General features: G+C 40.5%; 3 protein-coding genes across 5 annotated transcripts; 2 read left to right on the forward strand and 1 right to left on the reverse strand.

Annotated features, from left to right (window-relative positions):
• The first annotated feature begins 407 nt into the window (after window positions 1-407).
• Window positions 408-14155, forward strand: LOC125993755 (poly [ADP-ribose] polymerase tankyrase-1). Of its 2 annotated transcripts, XM_049762613.1 has the most exons (28): window positions 408-868; window positions 1269-1493; window positions 1872-1967; window positions 2100-2136; window positions 2274-2349; window positions 4548-4568; window positions 6013-6107; window positions 6187-6253; window positions 6338-6524; window positions 6641-6762; window positions 6964-7055; window positions 7178-7256; window positions 7341-7512; window positions 7607-7686; window positions 7850-7995; window positions 8106-8271; window positions 8375-8594; window positions 9389-9498; window positions 9633-9821; window positions 9919-10165; window positions 10248-10330; window positions 10513-10633; window positions 10724-10821; window positions 12134-12208; window positions 12323-12428; window positions 12656-12842; window positions 12928-13084; window positions 13188-14155. In XM_049762613.1, the coding sequence occupies exons 1-28, from the start codon at window positions 445-447 to the stop codon at window positions 13272-13274; spliced, it is 3765 nt and encodes a 1254-aa protein (XP_049618570.1). In that variant the 5' UTR covers window positions 408-444; the 3' UTR covers window positions 13275-14155. The 2 variants fall into 2 exon arrangements, with proteins under 2 accessions (XP_049618570.1, XP_049618571.1); XM_049762614.1 differs by lacking the exon at window positions 4548-4568.
• A 519-nt stretch (window positions 14156-14674) lies between these two features.
• On the forward strand, window positions 14675-22098 carry idua (alpha-L-iduronidase). Of its 2 annotated transcripts, none has more exons than XM_049762620.2 (14): window positions 14675-15015; window positions 15454-15594; window positions 15682-15764; window positions 16570-16677; window positions 16784-16879; window positions 17114-17316; window positions 18014-18193; window positions 18404-18614; window positions 19508-19726; window positions 19848-19969; window positions 20675-20800; window positions 21046-21122; window positions 21202-21302; window positions 21763-22098. In XM_049762620.2, exons 1-14 carry the CDS (start codon window positions 14882-14884, stop codon window positions 21861-21863), a joined length of 1902 nt encoding a protein of 633 aa, XP_049618577.1. In that variant the 5' UTR covers window positions 14675-14881; the 3' UTR covers window positions 21864-22098. The 2 variants fall into 2 exon arrangements, with proteins under 2 accessions (XP_049618577.1, XP_049618579.1); XM_049762622.2 differs by having other exon boundaries at window positions 15476-15594.
• Window positions 21997-24236, reverse strand: LOC125993759 (purpurin-like). The gene is made up of 6 exons (XM_049762623.2): window positions 24109-24236; window positions 23907-24021; window positions 23440-23576; window positions 23245-23357; window positions 22424-22636; window positions 21997-22316 (listed from the first exon to the last, which is right to left on the reverse strand). The coding sequence occupies exons 2-6, from the start codon at window positions 24018-24020 to the stop codon at window positions 22306-22308; spliced, it is 588 nt and encodes a 195-aa protein (XP_049618580.1). The 5' UTR covers window position 24021; window positions 24109-24236; the 3' UTR covers window positions 21997-22305.
• Between the last annotated feature and the right edge of the window lie 1127 nt (window positions 24237-25363).

Here is a 25363-nt window from a genome sequence, read left to right on the forward strand (position 1 = left end):
TGTTGACTTTTACCAATGTTTCAAACAAAGAGTTAAGGTTGAAACCACTGGCATTGAATGAGTGGTTCAGGAGATTTTACTCAAGCATATTCAATATTTAGATTTTTCTATACACATGTACACCTTTGTATCAGTAGCCACACATTACATGAGTTTGTTCTTTAACGTTACACCTTAAATGACCAATCAAATATTACAACGGAGGAGTATTAAACAAGAAATCAAAATATTTGACTCGTAGTTTTACTTTTTGGTCACGCACATATTCACACCGCCATATGCGGGAATCGAACTCACGGTCTCTGCTAACAAAATAGACAAGTGTATTTGACTAGTAGTTAATAACCTGTGCAAGTTGGTGAGCAATGCGATTACGAACCGGAAGTGCGTCCACTTTCACCGGAAAGGCGGAGCAGGGGTTATTGTTGCTTGCGAGCTGCTGTAATGGCGGCGTCTCGTCGCTCAGTAGCGCAGCAGCAACAAAACAGTGTACAGTCCCAGCCGAGGAACTGCTCACTTTCGGGGACTACCTCGACGGCTCCGCCAATGGCAGTGATCAACTCACCGCATGAGACTGAGCGGGAATGCAGCGGAGGGATCGAAGGCGCTCTGGCCTCTCCGGACCTGCCTGCTGCGGTCCTGGCTAGCAGCGCGAGCTCAAGCACGACCACCTCTGGAGGCAGCGGCGTCTCCAGCCCTGGCTCCGGTGCACCAAGCCCCACTGACGGTATCGGCGGAGCTTTCCGGGAGTTGTTCGAAGCCTGCCGCAACGGAGATGTGTCTAGAGTGAAACGGCTCGTCGACTCGGTGAACGTGAACGCAAAAGACATGGCTGGCCGAAAATCGACTCCTTTGCATTTCGCTGCGGGTATGTCTAGCTAGCTAAGCTAAGCTATTGCTCGGCTAAATCATGTTGGCTAAATTCGAATTCAAGACCTAGATTTGATTCTATTCCAACGTGTTATCATTTAACCGAGTGACACAGTGCTGCCCTGTTAACCAGCTAATTCCAGACGGCAGCTAAATAACGTAGCTTCTGTGTGGTGTCCTGTCAAATTAGCAACAAACTGGCCGTAGGTTATGATTCTCCAGTGTTGAGTATTTTAAATTAATCGAGTCTCAAACAAAGTAACTCACTTTTGTTACTGAGTTTTACCACTTGTTGAAGACCTCTTTATCTGACCGTATGAAGAAATTATTTAAGTTGTACAACAAGATTAAACTGTTTTGTTTTTCCTGTAATTAGTATCAAAATGATCTCCCTTCAGGTTTTGGTAGGAAAGACGTGGTGGAGCATCTCCTTCAGACAGGAGCTAATGTCCATGCCAGAGATGATGGAGGACTCATCCCCCTGCACAATGCCTGCTCATTTGGCCATGCCGAGGTTGTGGGCCTCCTTCTTTGCCAGGGTGCAGACCCCAACGCCAGAGATAACTGGAATTACACCCCTCTTCATGAGGCAGCCATTAAAGGAAAGATTGATGTCTGCATAGGTATAGTTTTTCTTTTTCTCGACAAGTACATGATCACTGTTCATTTCATGTACTGTTTTCACCTGACCGGTCAAAAAGGGAAACGGGTTGAAGCAATTCTGTTTATCTAACCCCACCCCAATACCAGTCAAGGATTTACATTGCCTGATACAATAATTACACTTCAATGATGTTGCTTATGATACCACAAACTTTATGTTCTGATTTTTTTTTAATTTATGCATATTGAAGGTTGTGAGCGTGGTTTGCTTAGCTAGTTAAATAAAGCAAACTGCCGAATCAAATTCAATGGGTGATTGTTTATGTCAAACTAACTTGCCACAGTTCATAAAAGATTTTAAAGCGTAATTTTTAAATGTTTCTGTGTTTGTCATGTAGTGTTACTCCAGCATGGGGCTGATCCAAATATCCGCAACACTGATGGAAAATCAGCGCTAGATCTGGCTGACCCTTCTGCCAAAGCAGTGCTCACTGGTCAGTACCCATTCTTACGTGTTATCCCAAAAAATCTTTGAATTTTTCTTTAAGCAATTTGTAACATTCTGTTGAAATATTCCAACGGTTGTTGCATGCCTGGGCATAATCTTAAAATGTATTGCTCAATAGGTGAATACAAGAAGGACGAACTCCTGGAAGCAGCAAGGTGAGTCTTCACCACTTAAATTTGTTGAATGTTTGATAATCACTTCAGAATTAGGATTGCGACTGCCTTTGATTTGTTTAATGGAAGTGTTTTTTCGTTGTTGTTTTCCAACTGCTGTTTTTTAATTACCTTTCCAGGAGTGGAAATGAAGAGAAATTGATGGCTCTCTTGACTCCGTTGAATGTTAACTGTCATGCCAGTGATGGTCGCAAGGTAAATCAAATAAGACTGCAACCGATAACCACAAACCGATATTATTGATAACAATTTGCTGTGTGTTATTACCATCTGTATAGTATTCCCCCTCTAAATGTACTGTATGCTCAGTAACTGCATATAGCAGGATAGTTTAGTTTTTATTTTTGTATTCCTCTTTTATTATGCATGCACCTCTCATTTGTCCTTTTTTTTCATGTTGTACTGTCTGAGTTTTCTCTCAGATGCTTTATTCATATTCTGCGTGTTATTTGGGCAGTGACTTCATGCTCAACTTTTAGAACTTTTATTTCATAGTTCTGATTTTTGGTCCTTAGAATGTTTAATTTCAAAACACTGTGTGACTCATGATTCATATAATTACCACTTTTGCTGTAATGACCTTTTGTAGGCCACTGGCATATTCTATGCTTGGTGTCCCTTTTTTGGACATTTGTTTGTTTTTATCAGAAAGTGTAGTGCAAGATCAATTCTCAAAAGACAAGCGAAAGTGCAAACCGATGCTATTGTTGATGTCATAAGTGACAACACACATCCTCTCCGACATCACCACCAATAGAGCAGTTTTGTTTGACTTTTAAAACCCCACTAAAATGCACCGTATTTTCCGGACTATAAGCCGCACCAGCCATAAAATGCATAATAAAGTACAAACAAATAAAAGTCGCACCGGAGTACATATATAAGTCGCATTTTTTGGGGAACTTTATTTGACAAAATCCACCACCAAAACAAACATGAATAGGCAACAACAGGCTAATCAATACAGTAAGCTAACGTGACAAACACAAACCAGGAACTGAGAATGTGCCTGACGTAACATATTAACAGTTATTCAAATAACTACAATATAAATAACAATTTTATCAAACTGTCCGTGTCATTCCAAATCATTTGATCCATCGAGATCTTCGTCCTCTGTCACTTATAAACTGCTGACTTCGGAAGTACATGTGGCGCTGAGGTCAGACTCATAGTCAGTTGCGATTCCAATTATTCCACAGGCGTAGTGCGCCCTCATGCGGTTTAATGTGAAAATAACATGTGAAGTGATAAATTATACTAGTAAGTAAGTACCGTATTGGCCCGAATATAAGACGACCCTGATCATAAGACGACCCCCTCTTTTTCAAGACTCAAGCTTGAAAAAAGATTTTTAAACACCAAATTTAATTTTTATACAGAAAATAATTACAGTACATCTGAAACAAATGATTATAACAATATATTTGAGAGAAAACTGTTATTTTGCCTCATTCAAATCATGCGAAAACTGTATCACATCTTAATATCTGAACATTTAAATATGTAAACTAAAGTGCAATCACATTTATAAATGAATGACTTCTGTTTTTTGAAATGTAAATAACCAATCTACTGTGATAAAACAACTAAATTGCAATAACTGCACTAACCATCAAAGTTAAGTCTAACTGTAACTGGTCTTGAAACAAATCTGAATAAGGAAAAACATTGCGATAAGATAATGCAAACTGGTTTAAACTTGAGAGTAGCTGAGATCTCTCTATTTCTTCTTCGTGACAGGGGTTTGCTTTGGACTGGGGAGTTAAATTCGCTTTAAAGATATCTGGCGCCAGCTAGCCTTGTGAATGGGTATAATGTCTAGACCCCGAATGTAAGACAACCCTGACTTTTTCAGTTTTATTTCAATGCAAAAAACACCGTCTTGTCTTCGGGCCAATAATAATGTGTTAATAATTTCACATATAAGTCGCTCCTGATTATAAGTCACACCAAACTATGAAAATAACGGCGACTTATAGTCCGGAAAATACGGTACATTCATTTTGAAGTGCTAACAGTATACTGGATCGTCACAAATTCATTTCCTTCATTCCGTCTCATTTATTTTTGTCATTTTTCATTATGCTTGCATGAACCAGTCATTAGTCACTTGTCAGTTACATTTGATGTGTCCGGGCATACGAACATGAGTGGAATGCTGAAAACTGTGGAAGGCTTTCACTCATTCTCAAGCAGTTTAGCCTAAATTTCACAGCATGTTTGAATGATCAAACGGAGATTCATGAAATAGATCTTTTTTTTTTTTCTTTTTTTTTTTTCTTTTTTTTTTTTAGAGGGGAGAGTAGACTTATCTGTGACCCTATGCTGCCGTTTTGTAATTTTTTGTTCACTTTGTTTTCTGTGTGACTCTGGCAACATTTGTCGATCAGTCAACATCTCAAAAAATGCTGGTAAGTTGACTTTAATAACAGCCACTTGATTAATGATGCACTGTTGTGGTCTTTTACCCCCCCCCCCCCCCCTTTTTTTTTATTATTATTATTTTTTAATCCATTGTTTTATGTGACCAATAAGCTGGCTGTCACTTGATTAATTGCACATATGGGTGTTTGGGTCACTCATGTATCACACCCTGATGCTCCTCTGTCTGCGCGTGTGTATGTGCGGGTGGCATGTGAGTGTGTTTGGAGGAAGTGGTGAGAACTCCATGTTTTGGGATTTGAAGAGGAGCTCAGTTTCTTTCACTGCCTGTTTTCTTCTCTGTTCACTCTCCCACACCATTCACCAAGCCTCCACACAATATCTGATCTGGCTTTTTTTTTTTTTAATTGACATGATGTCTGATAATTACTCATGCATGTCCAAAGGCTCGCTCCTCTTTGCATTTTGTCAAACATTTATGTCTGTTGAATTGTGTCTATTTCACACCCCTGATGTATAAGCCGGTATTCAGGAATGACTTGTTCCTCGAGCACCATGCTTTTCTCAAAGTTGGCTCACACCGAACGAGGCCATTGCACAGCAAATTCAGTCACCTGAGAATTGCAAATTGAATATTTCCTTTACAAATATTCCTGCATGGAAATGGGTTTGAGAATGACTAAATGGACCCCATCCCACCCCAAATATCCCTGCATGGAAATTGGGTTGATGATGACAAGTAGATCGCAAGCTTCATCTTGATTAGGCAGTTTATAGAAAGCAACTGCACCTGGAATTTACAGCCTTGCTTTTACAGACATTTTTCTTGGCTGAAAAGACATTTTGTTTGACCACTACTTAAGCTTGAATAGGCTTCCCTAAACAATGCATTCTATTGGCTCTTTGCATGCCCTCACAGTTGAATTTGATAGGATTTTTTTTATCAGTTCCAGATTAGAGCTCATCAAATAATATCTCAATCAATACTTGAGATTGATGAAACAAGAAGGTATTGATGTCATTTATCTATACATTTATTTTGAGATTCCGGCACGCCCAATGGAAGCAGCTGTTGTGCCCCAACTGTAATTATTACCCATCCAGTTTTAGTATTTCATACTTATAGGTTCTGTTATCTTGCTGCTTGAACAAATTTTCAACTTTGTATTGCAGGACAGGTAAGCTAGTTGTAATGTACTGAAATGAGCATTGTTAATTCTCACTTCTGGACAGCACATTAAGATGGATGGAAGATGACATTTATTTGCCCATGCATCCACTGACTTGGCACCATTCATCTGCAGCTCACCTAGCATCGCCGGCCAAATCACATTGACTCTGGCTCTAATCAGCCGCTTGCTTCTATGGCCATCAAAGGCAGCACACCATCAAGTAGCCGCCCAACCACGTTCTTTTGCCTTTTTGTTACTAAGACACGTTTTTTTGTTTGTTTGTTTGTTTGTTTTTTAACAGTCAACTCCCCTCCACTTGGCTGCTGGCTACAACAGAGTCCGCATTGTTCAGCTCCTCCTTCAGCATGGCGCTGATGTTCACGCTAAGGACAAGGGGTGAGTGGCGCAATGTTGGACCGACTTGAGCACCTGAAAAAGAACATAGTTGTCTCACCTAACTACATTGTGACTGCAGCGGCCTGGTTCCTCTTCACAATGCTTGTTCCTATGGTCATTTTGAGGTTACCGAGCTTCTTCTTAAAGTAAGTTGAAGTTCGTTGACAAGTATTTGGAATTTCTGAAGATGTTAAGATGTGTTTTTGCTTTCCCAATGCTTCCTCCTGTAGCACGGCGCTTGTGTCAACGCAATGGACTTGTGGCAGTTCACTCCTCTACACGAAGCAGCTTCCAAGAACCGTGTGGAAGTTTGCTCCTTGTTGCTGAGCCACGGGGCCGACCCGACCCTACTTAACTGTCACAGCAAGAGTGCTGTGGACATGGCCCCCACTCCAGAGTTGAAAGAGAGGTTAACCTGTGAGTCCTGTTAAGCAGCAATTATTGAAATTGCAGAATACCTTGTTAATCAGGCTGTCATCACCACAAGTGATTTATTTTTCAGTCCCTTCATTTTGCCTTTTCATTCTGTATAGATGAGTTCAAGGGTCATTCGCTGCTCCAGGCAGCTCGAGAGGCAGATGTGACCAAAGTGAAGAAGACCCTGGCTTTGGAAATCATCAGCTTCAAACATCCTCAAACCAATGAGACAGCTCTGGTCAGAACCGTGCCAGTTCTATATTTTAATCTTCTATTCCAGTCGTGCATCGGGCTTTAGAACTTGTGCTTTACAGTGGATATTCAAATTCTAAAGTTATTTCAATGTTATAGTACTGAATAAGGAATTCGAATGAAATAGTTTTTTTTTTTTTTTTTAACGTGTGGCCCGTGTACCCATTTAATATTTTGTCATTTTAAGCATTGTGCAGTGGCTTCCCCACACCCAAAAAGGAAGCAGGTGACTGAGTTGCTGCTGCGTAAAGGTGCCAACATCAATGAAAAGAACAAAGAGTAAGTCCACAATTTGTTTCGATGCTTTACATTTTGATGGTTCAACTAGGTATAAAAAACGTTTCAAAGTGCTCTGACTTCTGAAATGAGGACGGGATAACCTTTCCTGTTGTGTGTCACAGCTTTATGACTCCTTTGCATGTTGCTGCTGAGAGGGCTCACAATGATATTCTGGAGGTGCTGCAGAAACATGGAGCAAAGGTTAATACTTCTGGGTGCTACATGTTTTTCCCAGAAATCTTTGCAGGAAAGCATGTTTTACTCCTCAACCTTGTCTGATCTCAGGTGAATGCTGTGGACACTCTAGGACAGACAGCTTTGCACCGGGCTGCTCTGGCTGGTCACATCCAAACCTGTAAACTGCTGCTAAGCTATGGGGCCGACCCGTCCATCGTGTCACTGCAGGGTTTTACGGCTGCCCAGATGGGAAATGAAGCTGTACAACAGATTCTCAATGGTAATCACATTTTGTCTATTGAATGAGTCAGCAAATACGCAGTTCTGGTTTTGCTTATCACCAGATGCTCTTTTTTTTTTTTTTCGTCTTCCAGAAAATGTTCCTACACGAAACTCTGATGTGGACTACAGATTTCTTGAGGCAGCCAAAGCAGGAGATCTAGACACTGTGCAAGTAAGTTTTTCCATGATATGTTCTATCAATAACCGTATCTTTTCTTTTTGATTTGACACTCTGAACCTCTCTTGTCACTGACAGTAGCCTACTTCTCGCCTTCAAACTATCTCTTAAGATTTATTGCCGTATTCAATGTTGTAATGTTGTCTTTGTGTGGCAGCAACTGTGCACGCCTCAAAATGTAAACTGTCGGGATCTAGAGGGCCGTCACTCCACTCCCCTTCATTTTGCTGCTGGTTACAACCGAGTGGCTGTCGTGGAATACCTGCTTCACCATGGAGCTGATGTCCATGCTAAGGACAAGGGGTGCGTTTCTGTACACCTGTGATTCTTTTTTTGCACTTCACAAGTAAAAATGCCCACCTAGACTGTACTGCTGGCGAATCCATTTTTACTTTTGTTACTCCTCCCACCAGCGGCCTGGTTCCTCTTCACAACGCTTGCTCGTATGGACACTATGAAGTCGCCGAGCTGTTGGTTCGACACGGAGCTTCAGTCAATGTTGCCGACCTATGGAAGTTCACCCCGCTTCACGAGGCAGCGGCCAAGGGAAAATATGAGATTTGCAAACTGCTGCTCAAAGTGAGAACCCTTTCAATCTGTGATGAATAAATTATAAGATAGGAAAACTAACCATAGTTGTATTATTAAACATGACTGTTATTTACAACTCCTCTATATGCAGCATGGCGCAGACCCCTCCAAGAAGAACCGCGATGGCAACATGCCACTCGACATGGTGAAGGATGGAGACACTGACATCCAGGACCTTCTGAGGGGTGATGCTGCCCTGCTAGATGCTGCCAAAAAAGGTTGCCTGGCTCGTGTCCAAAAACTTTGTTCCCCAGAGAACATCAATTGTCGAGACACTCAGGGTCGCAACTCCACACCACTCCACCTGGCAGGTAATGGCTACTGCTTTTGTACATTTCTGGTTTGTCACACTGAGGTAGTTGTACCAACCTGTAATTTATAGAGAAAATGACCCTGCTTTTTTGGTATTTGTACAATGAATTTTAAAATTGTATCCCTTCATTTTGACATTTGCTGTTGAGTGAGTTGCTCAGGCCTCAGATAAAGAATCATGGCTCATCTTGTGAATGACACATGACCAAACTCAGAAAATAGGTGAGTCATGATTGGGTCTTACTTGAAACCTAAGATACTGTGATTTCAACTTCAGTCGACAGCAAGTGGCAAATTGGCTTCCCCCTGAGATGGATAAAAGCGGTTGGATTTTCCTGCTTAATTTATATTTCACAAACGCAATATTAATCAGATTACTGTGTTTAGAGGAGTGGTTCTACATAGAACATATTGTAAAGAAGATTCTTAACTTGACTTCTCCTTTTTGGAAATAACTGTTGGAGCTGCAATGTATCAGTTAAATTGTACTGTAGTGTCAGAGGTTTTTCAGAAAATCGGAACTCGGTAAGCACACCCATTAAGAATCTATGCGGACACAACTGCATATCAAAAATGTTAATCGCCGGATGCTGTGGCTTGAGAGTGATTCCCAATAGACATCCTAGGACTCTTGATGAACTGCAACAGTTTTACAAAGAGGAATTGTCGAAATTCCCTCCTGATCGTATTGCACGTCTGCAACAAAGTGTTCTCACACTCTTCTTCCTTCCACTGTAGGTTGACCTTGTTGTTGTACTTGTTCAAATGTTACTAATTTGTGTTTTCTCCTCAGCTGGCTACAACAACCTTGAAGTGGCTGAGTATCTGTTGGAACATGGGGCAGACGTCAATGCTCAAGACAAAGGAGGCCTTATCCCTCTCCATAATGCTGCTTCCTATGGCGTGAGTCTCGACCCACTGAGCTCTTGAAGCATTCAGTGGGTTCACTGCCCCCTTTCATTGATTTAAAGATTACCTTTGTTGCTTTCAAAATAAAAACTGCTACTTAATATTCTGTTGTCTTCCCTATCTGACAGCATGTTGACATCGCTGCCCTGCTCATCAAGTACAATACATGTGTGAATGCCACTGACAAATGGGCTTTCACACCCCTGCACGAGGCAGCACAGAAGGGTCGCACACAGCTCTGTGCTCTGCTGCTGGCTCATGGGGCTGATCCAACCATGAAGAACCAAGAAGGCCAGACGGCCCTTGACCTGGCCACGGTAACATCACCTTAGAATATTCCCCTCTCTCCCATGAAGCCTATTACAGATATCAGTGCTCTTTAAACTGAAACATGTTCTGTTGTTGCACCTTAAGGCTGACGACATTCGGGCCCTTCTTATGGACGCTATGCCACCAGACGCTCTCCCAGTCTGCTTTAAGCCACAGGCCACAGTGGTTAGCGCCACCGTCATCTCCCCAGCCTCCACACCATCCTGCCTATCGGCCGCCAGCAGCATAGACAACCTGGCCGGACCGCTTAATGAACTGGCCAGCGGTGCTGCTGCTGGGAGCTCAGCAGTGGCAGATGGAGCCGCAGGCCCAGACCGCAAAGAAGGAGAATGTAAGATTCTTGGATCAGCCTTTTGAGTCTGTACTCATTTGCCTCCAAAATGGTTGACGAGCCCTTACTTTTTCCTAAATAGTGACAATGCTGGACATGAATATCAGTCAATTCCTGAAGAGTTTGGGCCTGGAGCACCTGAGAGACATATTTGAAAGAGAGCAGGTGAGAAATAAAGATAATACCAAAAAATACTAAGCGCAAATATGAATCTAATGTAGCATACACAAATTGGCAGATCACTGTTTTGAATTTGTTGGCCAAGTCCCACTTTAGGCCTGCATAATCATCCATTAGAGGAAGGTAGTTTCAGGCATCTCCTTTGTAAACCTCTTGTTTTATTATAGATCACTCTCGATGTCCTTGTTGACATGGGTCACGAGGAACTGAAAGAAATTGGAATCAATGCCTATGGGCATCGACACAAACTTATCAAGGGTGTAGAAAGGCTGCTGGGTGGTCAGCCAGGTAAGAAGGAAGGCCTTTTTGAGGTCATGGCTGTTTGTCAAAGTTTCTCCTGAGCAATGTAACCGCTTTTTCTCTTTGCATTTACCACAGGTGCAAATCCATATCTGACATTCCACTGTGCCAACCAGGGCACCGTCCTCATAGACCTTGCTCCAGATGACAAGGAGTATCAGTCGGTGGAAGAGGAGGTAAATTGAGCGTATTGATGTTCAGTTATATGGTGGTCTGCACTTTGTCAGACTACAAAAAACACACACTAGGTATCGTATTTTCCGGACGATCAGTCGCTCCAAAGTATAAGTCGCCCCAGCCATAAAATAAATAATAAAGAAGACAAAAATATATAAGTTGCACCGGAGTACAAGTCACATTAACAAGTTTATCGAACCATCCGTGTCACTCCAAATCATTAAATCCATTAAAATCTTCGTCCTCTGTGTCACTTACAAACACGTCCGCTGACTCCGTAAGTAGATGCGGCGCTTCGTTGACGTTGGACTCGTCAGTTGCAGTTCCAATTATTCCACAGGCCTAGAGCACCCTCATGCGATTTAGTGTGAAAATAACATGTGAAGTGATATACTCGTAAGTAAGTAATGTGGTTATGATCAAATAATGTGTTAATAATTTCACATTTAAGTCGCTCCTGAGTATAAGTCGCACCCCCGCCCAAACTATGAAAAAAAACTGCGACTTATAGTCCGGAAAATACAGTACTATGGCCAGACGGACGCTACAGACGGACAGGACCGCAACGTAAATCTAACAGTACAGTGTAAAGATGCAAAGGGGAGACAGTTTTTTATGGGCTTTAGCTGTGATGGTTGAAGACACCCTCTTTCCGTTATTTTCCATCTCGAAACTCAGAAACGGTCATGCCTCCCTGCTCCCAAATATCTGAGTTCTTATTATGCTCAAGATCATTTCCATAAACGCACCCTTGTCCCCCACCTCGAGTTAAAATGTCTCACAGCATGGGGGTGAAGTCATCCCCACAGCCTTTCCTTGTTAAGAACGTTTGGTAAAATGCTCCCATTAGATAGTGTGTGTCACTTCAGAGCAGTGTATTTGACCAGTTTTCTCCATCTCCTTTTGTTAGCCTTCATTGCATTGAAAAATGTCTTGCGCGGTATTTCCATGTTGTCAAAGTCTATAAATCTCAGAAAGTGGAGTCACACCATCAGTTCCCGTAGAAATAAAAGAAAAGTTTTTCTTTGGCTGAGGTCATAATGCTCACTTATGGTTTACACTGTCAGTGTTTTTTTTTTGTTATGTATAATACAATCATGGGAAAAATTGGTTCTTCAATTTCATGTTCATTTTTATGCCTAGTACCACTAAAGGCATATTACTCCAAGAATGCTATGAACCTTCACTATAATAATACTTGGCCCTATTTGACATAAAGCTTAATTGGATTGCTTGTTATTATATCAGCTCTTAAACTCTTATGAGCTTTTTTTCTTGATATCGTTATATTTGTTTTTAATTGTTTCTCAGCTGCAGAGCACCATCAGGGAGCACCGAGATGGAGGCAATGCAGGAGGAGTGTTCAGCAGATACAACATCATCAAGGTCTGAAGTGTTTTTCGCATCACATTGAGTTGTTTTAAACTTCATTGGACGGATTTTCCGCTTTTCAGGTGGGAATTACAAAATGTTTTTCAAAGTTACTTATTTGGCCCACAGATCCAAAAAGTGGTGAACAAGAAGTTGAGGGAACGTTACACGCACAGGCAGAAGGAGATTGCAGATGAGAACCATAACCACCACAATGAGCGCATGCTGTTTCACGGTACGTACATCTGCTGAGCTGTGGATTTATGGGAAAAGAAATTTAGTAGTTAAGGTACTGTAAAGCCTTCACATGTGGAAGGAGTGATCTATTTTGCCTGCCTTCTTGCTTTTGTCTGCCTATGCCGTAAGAAAACGTGTAAATGTCTGCTTTTAATATGCGGCTTTTTGATCAAATGACCCTGGAAAGTTTTGTTGTGCATCACGTTGATAAGTGTCTTCCCTCAGGTTCCCCATTCATCAATGCAATCATCCACAAAGGCTTTGACGAACGTCACGCCTACATCGGAGGAATGTTCGGTGCAGGCATCTACTTTGCCGAGAACTCCTCCAAGAGCAACCAGTACGTTTACGGCATCGGCGGAGGCACGGGCTGTCCGACACACAAAGACCGCTCCTGCTACCTGTGCCACAGGTGAATTAACCATCACAATGTTTTAGGTGCACTCATGTTGAAAGAGATCATTGTCTAAGTCTTTCTTTTGCTGTGCTATTTGCAGGCAGATGCTGTTCTGCAGGGTCACTCTGGGAAAGTCCTTCCTCCAGTTCAGTGCCATGAAAATGGCCCATGCTCCCCCTGGACACCACTCAGTGATCGGGCGGCCGAGTGTTAACGGCTTGGCCTATGCTGAGTATGTGATTTACCGAGGAGAGCAGGTACTGTTTTTAATTCTGACTTGGCACAAAACATTACTGAACATTCATAGTAACCGTACTGATGAACACCCCCCACCCCACCCACCTTCTTTGTTTCTCTCAGGCCTTCCCAGAGTACCTCATCACCTACCAGATCTTAAAACCAGAGAGTACAGCCCAGTCTGCTGCAGGAGCTGAGCAGAAGTCATAGTTGGTCCCACACAAACTGAACTCCATGCTCGTTCTATTTCCATTCACATTTCCAATTTTCCTCCAGTGGATGCTAAGGTGACCAGTACGTAGAGAGCAGATGCTGTATGCTGTGTAATACTCGTCCCTTTGTCTCAATTAAGTTGCATGTTAACACGGGAGCATGTAAGGCCCTGTAGTTTATGACTTGCTTCTCTTCTCTAGTTTGTTGCCTTTCTGGCCTCATTGCCTGAAGGCTGTGAAAAAACACCAACACCCTCACATCTCTACACGTGCACACTGGTTTTTCAAATTATGTAGACTATAAATGCAACCATATCTGGGTCTGTGCTGTACAGAAGATTTAAGTTAAACACTATCAAAGAAAATAGTTGTCCTGTAATGTTGACTATGGACATCCAGGAGAACACGACAGTTCTTGTTGCACAAGTCGTCAGGAAGGATGAAATACTTATATCGGCATTACAATATAGTGCTAACCAAGTGTACACTCTGTAACACAGCTTAATTGTGATGCACAACACCCTAATATGAGGGATATGAATCCTGTACATTTGAAGCATTATATGACAGAAAAGCTTAGTAATATGCTTGTGATGTTATAAAACTTGATTGCCAGTGAACCCATCAAAACATCCTTGCCACCGTTGGTCTTCTTTTATGCATAACGATTTGCACTTTTACATAGAAACCTATTTAAGTTATTTTGAATAAATGGAAAATCTTCAGGAAAAAATAATTGTACAGGTTGTGTAAATGGTTGTTTATAACTGTTGCTGTTTAACAGTATCTTGAGTTGAACATAAAAAGTGGTGTTCCTTTTATGCCTTCTGTATTCTCAGTTTTTTTCCTCTTTTTTTAAAAATAAATGTCATGCTAACAGTTTGTTGTGCTTTTCATTCAAGGTCGACATTCATTTTGAATGCAAAGTCTAAACAATTTGATATAGTTCTCTGGTAAATACATTTGCGGAGTGCAGTTGACATTTAAATCTACAGTTAGTGCAGTTTGTTATCAGAATAACCAGTTTATACTGGTAAAAACCCTTGTAATAGCTGACCTTTGCATTTCAACTAAAACATTTCTCAAATATGGCTCCTCATACAATTTTCTTTGCTATGTCGCATTAACTTTTTAAGATGGTAAGAGCGGGGGGGGGGGGCGGCTTGATGCGATTGGTGTATACTAGTATGCGCGACGGCAATCGAACAAAATCCTGAACAATTTTTGAAATTCCCCTCGGACATTTTTTTGTCTCAAAAACAGGACATGTCCGAGAGAAAGAGAACTTCTCGTCACCCTAGGAAACAAAAGTGATTCACATGCTGTGACGATGCGGTTTCAGCAGTAAAACCTTGAAGAAGAAAAAACTACAAACGCGTCGCAGTCAAATGACGTCATTAAGCAACTGACTTCAACCGCGTTCCTTTTCGAGTGCTTTTTGGGAGGTTCTTGACCTGTCAAGCCCTGTTGTATTTCTATGTGTGATGTATTACAGGCGTTGCGAAAGTTTTTCTTACATAACTGATTTCTTATAATGATTTCACATATTTTTGATCAGGAGCTTTCAAGCGCAAATTCCTAAAGTTGCTCAGCTCTTTTTCAGAAATGCTGAAAACATTGCTTGCCTTTGCGTTCACAGTGTGTATCACAGACGCTTCTTCCGATTCTTTTGTCATCAACGTTGACCTCGGAAAACCGGTAGCACCTTTAAAACACTTCTGGAGAAGCACTGGTTTCTGGTAAGAAACAATCGTGTTGTTTTAAATGCACAACCTGTTTTGTTTTATGTTTAGTTTGACAGTAACCTTCAGATTGGAGTTGTGATAAGCAACTTGAAGCCTCTTTTTGAATACTATTTACTTATGATACCCTAAGTGCAATTTGGGAAGTGAGTTGTGTCAGCTGCACCCTGTTCTCGCATGTCAAAGCAAAAATACGTATGACTACTCGTATGTCGAAATACTCGTATTTCACATCTTGTATCTCAAGTCACGACTGTGTAATTTATTGTCATGCTTGATTCGTTTATGAGAAAAGTGAACTGGTGCAACTGTGCCTGTTAAAGGTTGACTTCATTTACCATTCAAAACATCAAGTCTGCATTAAAGTTTAGTACTTCATGATGTGACGTAGTGTATTTGTGTAATTAATTTATTAACACTGTGTGTCATGTGCAGTCCTCCCCTTCCCCACACTCAGGCACACCACTTTGATCTGAGCGTTGACCAGCAACTGAACCTTGCCTACGTGGGCTCAGTCCCACATGGAGGGATTCAGCAGGTCCGAATACACTGGCTGATGGAGCTGATCACAGCCCAGTATGTGAAGAGCAGCTCAGACAAGCTTGCCAATATTGTGTGTTCGTCTCACTATTTCTTAGCAGACATCTGCTTTTGTTGTTTCAGAGATGTGGGAGGCCAACCCAAGTACAATTTTACAAAATTGGACCAGCTAATGAATCTCTTATGGATTAATGGACTCCGGCCAGGTGCTCTACCCACACGGAAGGCTAGACTATTCCATCTGTGATTCACCTTCAGTCTTTCCTTCTATCATTTCACGCCACGTGGACAGCTTTTTTGTGTGCAGAATTTCAAATGAGAAAAATTCCATTTGCAATGAACAGAAAAAATGTACAACTCATCCTTCCAAATTTCTCAACAAATTCAAACATTCTAAAGTAAAAATATTTATCTCATTCACGACTTTCAGGTCATTATATCCAAAACCTTTGTCCCCTGAGAATTCTACATTTTCCATGAGTAAATTATTCAATTTATGGAAAAATTCAACAAATTCATTTTAAATGTTTGAAATTCATCAATTTTGAGTAGAATCAGAATTTAACTACAAGGCAAGATGTAAAACCCTTATCGACCCTTAAAGATTTTTTTTCTCTGTTCAAGTTCCTATTTAATGTGGTTATTATGATAACTTATTTACATTTATTTACATACATTTTTTTTATTGGTTTCTTTATTTTTTGAGCCCTTAAAAATTAGATTAATATTCCTATATGTTAGTAGAGCTGATTGTAGGGCAAGATGTTTTACCCTTATCAGTTTGCCTTTGCACTTTTCTCTTCTGAGCTTGCAACCCTCCTCTTGGTTAGCATTACCAAATACTAGCACATTAGCACGCCATCAGTAATCATTGATAATCGCAGCTGAATGCAGAGCAAGACCAATCGCATATATGCAGCTGAAAAATAAAGACGCATAATATTGATGAAAATTAGTCAACTTGAACCCACTTTTGAAAATAATTTTCCTTGCACGTTTTCTATTTTGCAGGTTTTGAACTGATGGGCAGCGTCTCTAATTATTTCAGTGACTTTGAAGACAAAGCTCAAGTGTTCAAGTGGAGAAATCTGGTTCATCTCATAGCCAAGAGGTACATTGGTGAGTGGCCAGCTGCCATCTCTTTAAATACCAAATGACATCGCTCTAAGCAAATACAAGGTGACTCATTTAGTTAAAAATGTTCACTGTTGACTGTGTCTTACAGAAAAATATGGTCTTGGAAGTGTTTCTCAGTGGAACTTTGAAACATGGAACGAGCCCAACAACCATGACTTTGACAACGTCAGCATGTCAATTCAAGGTATAGTGTGCTGTCAGTGTCCACTAATCATGCCATGACATTATTTGGAATACACACTGAAGCTGTGAAACAGTCTTTCGGTGATAGAAAGGTATTAAACAAGGTAACCAAACGTTACTAATAGTTTCCATGACATATTGTACCAAAGTACAACAACGATGATAAAATTGGCATTCATAGAAATGCTAATTTTATTGAATCTACTGTGCAATTTGTGTTGTTATCTCTTCTCAGGGTTTTTAAATTATTACGATGCCTGTTCGGAAGGTCTGCGGGCTGCCAGCAACTTGCTTAAGTTTGGGGGTCCAGGAGACTCATGTCACTCATTGCCACGCTCGCCTTACTGCTGGGCCATGCTTCAACACTGCTACAATGGCACCAACTACTTCACTGGAGAGACGGGCATTCGGCTGGACTATATCGCTCTGCACAAGAAGGTGTCTGCCAGTCAACATGAATGGACAAGATCATTTTCGAGAGGCTATGCAAGTTTTATTTGAATAGAGATGCTGAGGTACTCACCATCTGTGCTTAAACAGAAGTACAGATATTTGTGTTAAAAAAATACTGGTAAATGTAGAACGACTGACCTGATTCAATTTGCATAAAAGTAATATACACAATGACACAAATGCTAATGTGCACACAAAATTATTTCCCTTTCCCCTCCTTTATTAACTTAAACAATGCTTATGCTCAGTATATGAGAAAAAAAATCACTTACTAGCACTGGTTTGGCTTTTATGCTATGTAAACAGCATCTTTGCTTATGATGGGAACAAAACCCTAAATTAGCTAATGATAACAACTAAAAAAGTGGTATGTGTATGTTGTTTTTCTATTTAGAAATTGATGAATGCCAGAAGTTTCTAGACACAAATCATTCTTAGAGCTGAGAGCATCAAATAATTCTCTAAAAGAAGGCAACGAATAGGGAATCATTTGCTGCGCCAAATTTGTTATTGTTGTTGTTAATGCACCCTGGTTCACGTTTCCAAATGTTACTGCTGTCCAAATTTGTCTGCCATAAAAGACCCAAAAAGCTCGATCAACAGCTCAAACATGGTTGACTTAAACTCCATCATGTCCAGTTAGATCATTTTTTATTTTGTTTTGCATTCTTCTCTCTTCTAGGGAGGTGGTTACTCTTTACCCATCCTCCAGCAGGAGATGCAGACCGTGGGAGAAATCCAAGAACTTTTCCCTGGGTTCCGCAATCACCCTGTGTACAATGATGAGGCAGATCCGCTGGTGGGCTGGTCCCGGCCTCAGGAGTGGAGAGCGGATGTGACCTACGCTGCCATGGCCATCAAGGTAAAGAGCATCGACCAAGCATTGCTACAAGATTCGAAGAAGTGTGAAGGAACGTATGTCCTGATAGCAATGTGATCGAAAAGCTTGAGATGACGGAAAGTAAAAAAATTCTACATCACATTAGTGCCTTGTAACCTCTTAACGTCATAAACTGAGGGCCCCTTTGTTCTTCAAGTATTTGTAAGACACATGCTAATTGTGTGTGGACAGGTGATCAGCCAGCATCAGGATATAATGTGTGCAAATGCAAGCATCAACTACACGCTGCTGAGCAACGACAATGCCTTCCTCAGCTACCATCCTCACCCCTTCACGCAGCGCACTTTGACCGCTCGCTTCCAGGTCAATAACACGCAACCTCCTCACGTGCAGCTCGTCAGGAAGCCCATCCTCACCGTCATGGGCCTTCTGGCTCTGCTAGGTACGAATGGACCTGCTGGGCTTGTGTTGACTTATAGTTTTGCTCTAATTCTTTAACACTCAATTGTTCTGCTCAGATTTGACAACAATTAAAATAATCACCTAAATGTCATTCTTTATCCCTGAAATTTGAAGACTCTCCTTAAAGTTATACAAAATGACCCAAAATGTTAAATTGTTCTTGGGGTTATTTTTGTATAAGCACAACAAAGCACACGAGTCTCAAATTTGCCCCGCATCTACTAAAATTGATTTTAGATTTACCAGTTTGAAGGGGAGCAACAATTAATTAACCAAAAACTAATCAAGTATCAAATTAATTCATAGTTACCATGATAAACCATCAAGGTTTTAGACAGGCTGTTTAATTCAAAATTGTCCAAATCAAATTACAATTACAGCCTCTCAACCGTAAAGATTTCTCAGCTTTCTGTAGCCATTCATAAAAGCGGATCGATTAGTATATTTATGTTGAATCAAAACAATGATCTGAAAACATCTACTTTTACTTTGGAAGTCAATGATCAACATTTGTTCTTATTTTTTTACACAATGCCCTGCTTTTGAATACAGGGATGAAAATTAAAACATGTTTTTCAACCCGATTTATTGATAATTGACAGATGAATTGATTAATCCAATGATCATTAGTTGCAGTTCTACCAATGTGTGTTAAATCAACAAAAATGGCAGAACTTTGAATTTGACGCTGTACGTTCCTATGAATGCAATTTTAATTTTTTCATAAACAAATATGAAGCTATTCTTGGTCCGATCAAAACTGAGAACATACTTCATGTAATGTAATGTTCATACATTACGAAATGGATGAATGAATAAAGAAGATTGGAATATCCTTATTCCTTAATGGGCCTGTTGTCATTCCTCCCCCAGGCGAGACTCAGGTCCTGGCACAGGTTTTGAACTCCTCAGGATCTGATGATGCCTACAGTGGAAACGTGGGCGTTCTCGCAAGTAGCCACCAACCGGAAATCCCCGGAGGATCAGACAGCTGGCAGGCCGCCTTGCTGATGTACAGCAGTGATGACAACCGCACGTCTACCAGCACTCATATCGTCACCGTGTCGCTGAAAGGACTGGAGTCACGCGCAGGTGGATTGCATGCATGGGTCGTTCTGTTCTATAAGATTATATTATGATGGACAATTGCTTTCTGACTTTTGCAAGCAAGCAGTTGTTTAAAATGCCTAAATCGTCTTAAATTGCTATTCAGGTCTTGTATATGTCACGTATCTAATGGACAATAATGTGAGCAACCCCTATCAACAATGGCAGAACATGGGAAGCCCCGTCTACCCTACGACAGAGCAGTTCACAAAGCTCAGGAACGTCCAGGTTTGTTTGGAGCACATTTTAATCATATGCTACTAGTACCTGCAATCTCAACATAAGCCAAACGAATAGTGATAGAAATATGACGATATAATGCCGAAGATACCCCAAAACACAATCTATGATATACTGTATATAACAATAATTATGGAACTGACAAATTTAATTGGTGCTATTGAGAAAACATAGATTTTTTGTAACCAAATAGAAATATTGTTATACACATCACGTGGTAAAATATTGATTATTCCTCCTACTGTATCTTAGTGAAACACCCTGCACAGTCAAGGAAGTAAGAAGATGGAGTTAAAACATATTTAAACAACTCTTCTTAGACAAACTATCCACCAAGAAGTGCAATCTGAAACATTTATATTATTATTGACCTCCATAGATACAGAACAAAAAAATGTAAAAAAACACTGCTCTTTTGTGAGCTGTGATTGGCTGTGACCTGAGACCTGGCACCTGTGATGTCATTTCCAATGGACAGCAAGTGGCAAAATGGCCGCTCCCTAAAATGGATAAAAACAGTTGTATTTTGCCTGTTTAATTTATATTCCACAAACGAAGCATTAAATAGAACAGTGTTTCATCTAGTTGGGCAGCGCAGAACATATTATATATTTACAAAGACATTTTGGGAGTTGACCCTTTAATTTTTTTTATTATTATTATTATTTTTTTTTTAATATGCTGCTTTGTCAGGACCCTCTCGTTGACGGACCCCGGCCGGTGCCTATGGGTGACACTCTGACTTTGAAAACAAGACTGCACGTTCCCTCTGTGCTGCTGTTACATGTATGTGCCCGACCTAAAACGTCTCCAAACCAGGTCAGTACTTGGGCTCTTTTGAGTGATGAGATGGATTTACAAAGTATTTGTGTGGGGGGTTTGTCCAACCAGCACATGCAAAAGTCAATGAACCACAAGTTGACTAAGATGAGTTAGCGTTTTGTACAGGCATCCACTGCTAGTACGAGGCCTTTAAGATAGATATCAAATAAATGCTTAGCTGGTTAAATTTAAGTCAAGCATTCCACAAGTGCTTGACATGTCTGTTCTGTTTGCCTTTCAAGGTCAATGGTTTGCGCTTCATCAGGATCACCAAAGGCCAAGTCCTCATTATCTGGTCTGATGACTGTGTTGATTCCAAGTGAGTGCAGACTGAGTGGGACTTTTTATGTAAGAATGTTGTGTAAGGACCGCCTAAAACATCCATTCGTTCTTTGCAGATGCATTCGCACCTTTGAAGTGGAGCACTCTGCAAATCGGAAGGACTTCAGCAGGATTAATAGCCACAACACCATTTTCACATCATTTGTTTATTCACCTGGTAAGATGGTTTTGTGTTATCATGAGTTTTTCTATGTTGATATACAACGTTATACGTTCCCAGTGGACATCTGAAGTCAATTCAATGTAAGTTGATTGAAATAGTGGAAATGACTACAGATTATTATCATAAAAAGTTTAGGGTACTCTTGGTGAAATTTTAGAAAGAATGCTTTGATCTCTACAAGTAAACTTATAATCAAAAGAAAATTAATCAACTCTTTCCCCCACGTAGGCTTTGTGTATTCTAAGTAGACTTCTTACTGCAGTATATTCACCTCTGTGTCCTCTTTGTTATAAACATCTCTGTGCAGACGAACAAATTAAATCTGTATTTAAATCAGTAGATTAATCAACTCTACAAATATAGGGCAGGGTGATACTGGTGTAGACAAATATCCTAAATCTTAGTTAAATATGAGCTAAGTTAATGATGTTGACTGGCATGTTGTGTCGTTCAGCCTACCAACAGGTAAGCGGCTGGTACAGAGTTCGAGCTGTGGACTACTGGGGCAGGCCCGGGATGTACTCGCTGCCTGAGGAGTATTCAGAGGAGCTTTAAATGTGGCTCATCAAATATAGAAGACTTTCATCTCAGACTGTTATGTAACTAATCTGCAGATTTTTTTTTTCACTTAGCCATGCATTTATTTACAAATCTTGTATCATTTTAAATATCATCAAAGATGCATACATGGGTTGACATTATAATATATTTTATTTTTTTAACAAAATAATTTTAAAAACACAATGAACCTTGCAGTTTTTTTTAATAAAATGTCCTCAAGAAAGTTGAATCAGTACAGTTTAACCATTTGTGTGTTTATGACAATACATTTCTTTTTATCTTGGCATTTGCGTTACATTTCACTGGGGTGGTCTCTCATGACAACGTTGACAATTTTAGACTGAACAGGATAATTCTTGTGCCTTAGGTTAGCTTAAATGGAGTGTTGACTTCATTGCCCTGTACAAGTTCTCTCCAGCTGCTGGTTGCGTCATGTTTAGCAAACTCCTGATGAGGAGGAAAACAAAGGGATTAATGTATAGTCCAAATATTCCACCTTGGCTATAACCCCTAAAATAAATCCAAACGTGTGTAGTGTATGCATGAACACGTACCGGACTGCAGCACAGGCTGGAACTGACCCGCCATGCAGATTTCCTCCTGTTTTTGGCGCACAATTCTCTGGATAGCAGGTGGCAGGCCGCGTGGATTGCGGGAGAAGACCAGGGCATAGCCGTCCCCGCAGCTTCCATCGTCGTTCAGGCTGCGGCAGGCGTAGGTGATGGCATAGTTGTCATAGTCGGTGTCAATGATCCAGTAGTTGTCACCTGGAGAAGCATAAAGCACACGATAAAACAGAGGTGGTGTGTGTGTGAGTGTGTAGGTGTGTGTGTGTGTGTTGATTCTGCACAATAGATTTCTACTTAATTCAATGCAAACGTTTATTCCAATAAGCTGTTTTAAAATTGAACATGTAAAAAAAATCCATTCTTTGAGGAAGAGGCATAATATGATTGCTATTCACCGACAAACAAGCATTTATGTTGATGTCCACCTGCACAACTAAGTGCTTTCATTTAGCCTAACCTCTCAACTATGAGGTTAAACATGTTAACATTTTCACCGCACTGCTCCAATTTAATTCAATTCAATAAAGTTGTTTATTCTAAGTGCCTTTGGTGGCACTGTTTTTTTCCACAAATTTTTCACTGATCATTAATTCGCTCCAAAATCTTGATGATGTAGATCCTAATTGTTGTTGTATTGTAAACAAGAGACACTTGTTTTATTGGAAATCATTTAGTGTTTAAGAGACAAAATCAATCAGTCATTTCAAAAATATATGTTGAATATTATATAGAATTGTTACAATGTCCGTAGCAGTGATCCTAACGTGCTCATGACTGTTTGTGTGTGCAGGATTTATTGCCCATACCTCCACTTGACAGATAGCTGGCCAGCCCCTGGTAGTTCATGAACATCTTGCCCGGGTTTTCAGGGTTGGGCACAGAGTACTGAGCGGCCATGTCAGCACACACCACCCAGAACCTGAATATTGTTAGAAAAGGATCACATTGACGAACATGCGGTGGTTGAACGAACGCAAGCGCAGGTGATAACCACTGCTCACCCGAACAGAGTAACTCTGCCCCTGGAGGAGGCCACCATAGCGCCGTCATCTCCAACAGTGTACTCAGCAGAGATGTTGTCCTGAAGGAATAAACCCTCGGGATCCTTCTTCTGCAAGGCGTACCACTTGCCTGCATACTGACAGCAAAAATAAAGATGTTTTTACGATCATTCACGACACAATAACAAGTAGTACCACTTTTCTCTACTTGAAAGGATATTTGTCTGTACTTGAATGCTTGCATTAGAGAATCTGAACGTTTTCCGCCTTACTTCCTCAACTGACAAAATGTGCCTGTTACTTTTTTCAATCTCCATGAATGATGGAGAACATGAACCAGGGAGAATGCACGATGTTGACCCAGTCGATTCAGAGAAGCAAGATATTCCTCACTCATGGCATCAAGACAAACCGGCAAAGTGTGTTTTGTTAAAACTTTTTTTCTTTATGAAAGAATGTAGACTTACTCTTTGGGGGTCAAAATCCTGTTTGACAGTGAAGCTGTCCACCACGCAGCTGGCCAAACTGTGCTCCACGCTGGCTACCAGCAGCATGACCACGGCAAACATTTGGAAGTCCATCCTAGACAAAGACAAGTGAACATTAGTTGGCTTCACATTTCAAATGAAGTTTCTGGAGCTGAGTCTCATCTCTGGACTCTCAATTTACCTTGAAGGTGGAGCAGCAAGTTGATAGCAGGAAGGTCCAATTCAGAGTTGTGAGCAACAAGGCGACATTGCAGTTTTTATACCTGAAGCGCGCCTGACTCCGTTTATTTTCATGTCTTGAACCTAAATATGGAATGTAAATCTACCCTTAATCCATTTAACCAAATCCCCGCCGTCGTAATCTGGTGAGCCCTTGCATTCAGCAGTGTTTAGTCTTTATGTAATTGTTTGCAGAGTCACATAATAACATGCATAATGATTCGTGTGCTGGGGTGGGTCAAGGACCAGACAGGTCCACGTGGCCGTATTTAGTGTTTACATGTGATTTATTTTGGGCCTGAAGGTTCTTCGTGTTAAGTGAAAGCTTGAAATCATGGGTGTCAATTTTCCGTGTGGGCCAAAATGGTAGTTACGGTTTCCTTCAGAGGGTCATGATGAATATGATCACTTCACTATATTATTGATTATTACACAGGTCAACCCATTTTTATTAATTTATTTTAATCAGAGGTGCAAGTTACCTTTTTTAAATGAACTGTTTGCACTGATAATTCCCTCTAAGTTTGAATACAAATATAGTATTAGAGACTATCTGACAGATTTAATTGAATTTGGAGTCCACACTCAGGGAAAATAGCAGTAAACAAACATTTAGGTTCCTTTCTATTGTCCTATTCAAGGAATTTCCACTTTTCGTGCAGCTTTTCTGTCCAAATAAAAAGAACACATCCATTTAGCAAAAAACGTCAAATGGTTGCATTGCATTTGCTTTGATACGCCTCCCCTGCCATCATGAAAAGGGGAAAAACAAATTAAATTGTTTATATCATAAAGTCATTTTCCTTTTAATTTCAATTATTTTGTATCATTTTGAACCAAAATCGCTGAATTTTTATAGTTATTTTAAAACCGAAAACGATTTTTCTCGTTTTTCTCCTCCTCTGAGGATTGCGTAATCACACGGCAAAATATTAATTAATATTAATTAATTTCCGTAGTTATGCTGGTGTATATAATATCTTGTGTGTTGTTGTTTTTTGTCATCTGTCTGTAACGTCGTGTTTCTTTAGATGAACAAAACGGCTTTGAAAAGAGATCTTACGGAGGCTACGAAAAAAGGTTCTCCAGCCTTATGGCAGGGGGTGCTAGTGATCCCGGGAGGCTTCATGCGCCTACCTGTAGAATAAGAGATCTCCAGTTCAATTTTACAGTGAGCAACTGAAGAGCAGTCGTCCATTTATTTTGTTTTACATTCG

The sequence above is a fragment of the Syngnathus scovelli genome, chromosome 3, assembly GCF_024217435.2.
Source record: "Syngnathus scovelli strain Florida chromosome 3, RoL_Ssco_1.2, whole genome shotgun sequence".
Lineage (NCBI taxonomy): Eukaryota > Metazoa > Chordata > Actinopteri > Syngnathiformes > Syngnathidae > Syngnathus > Syngnathus scovelli.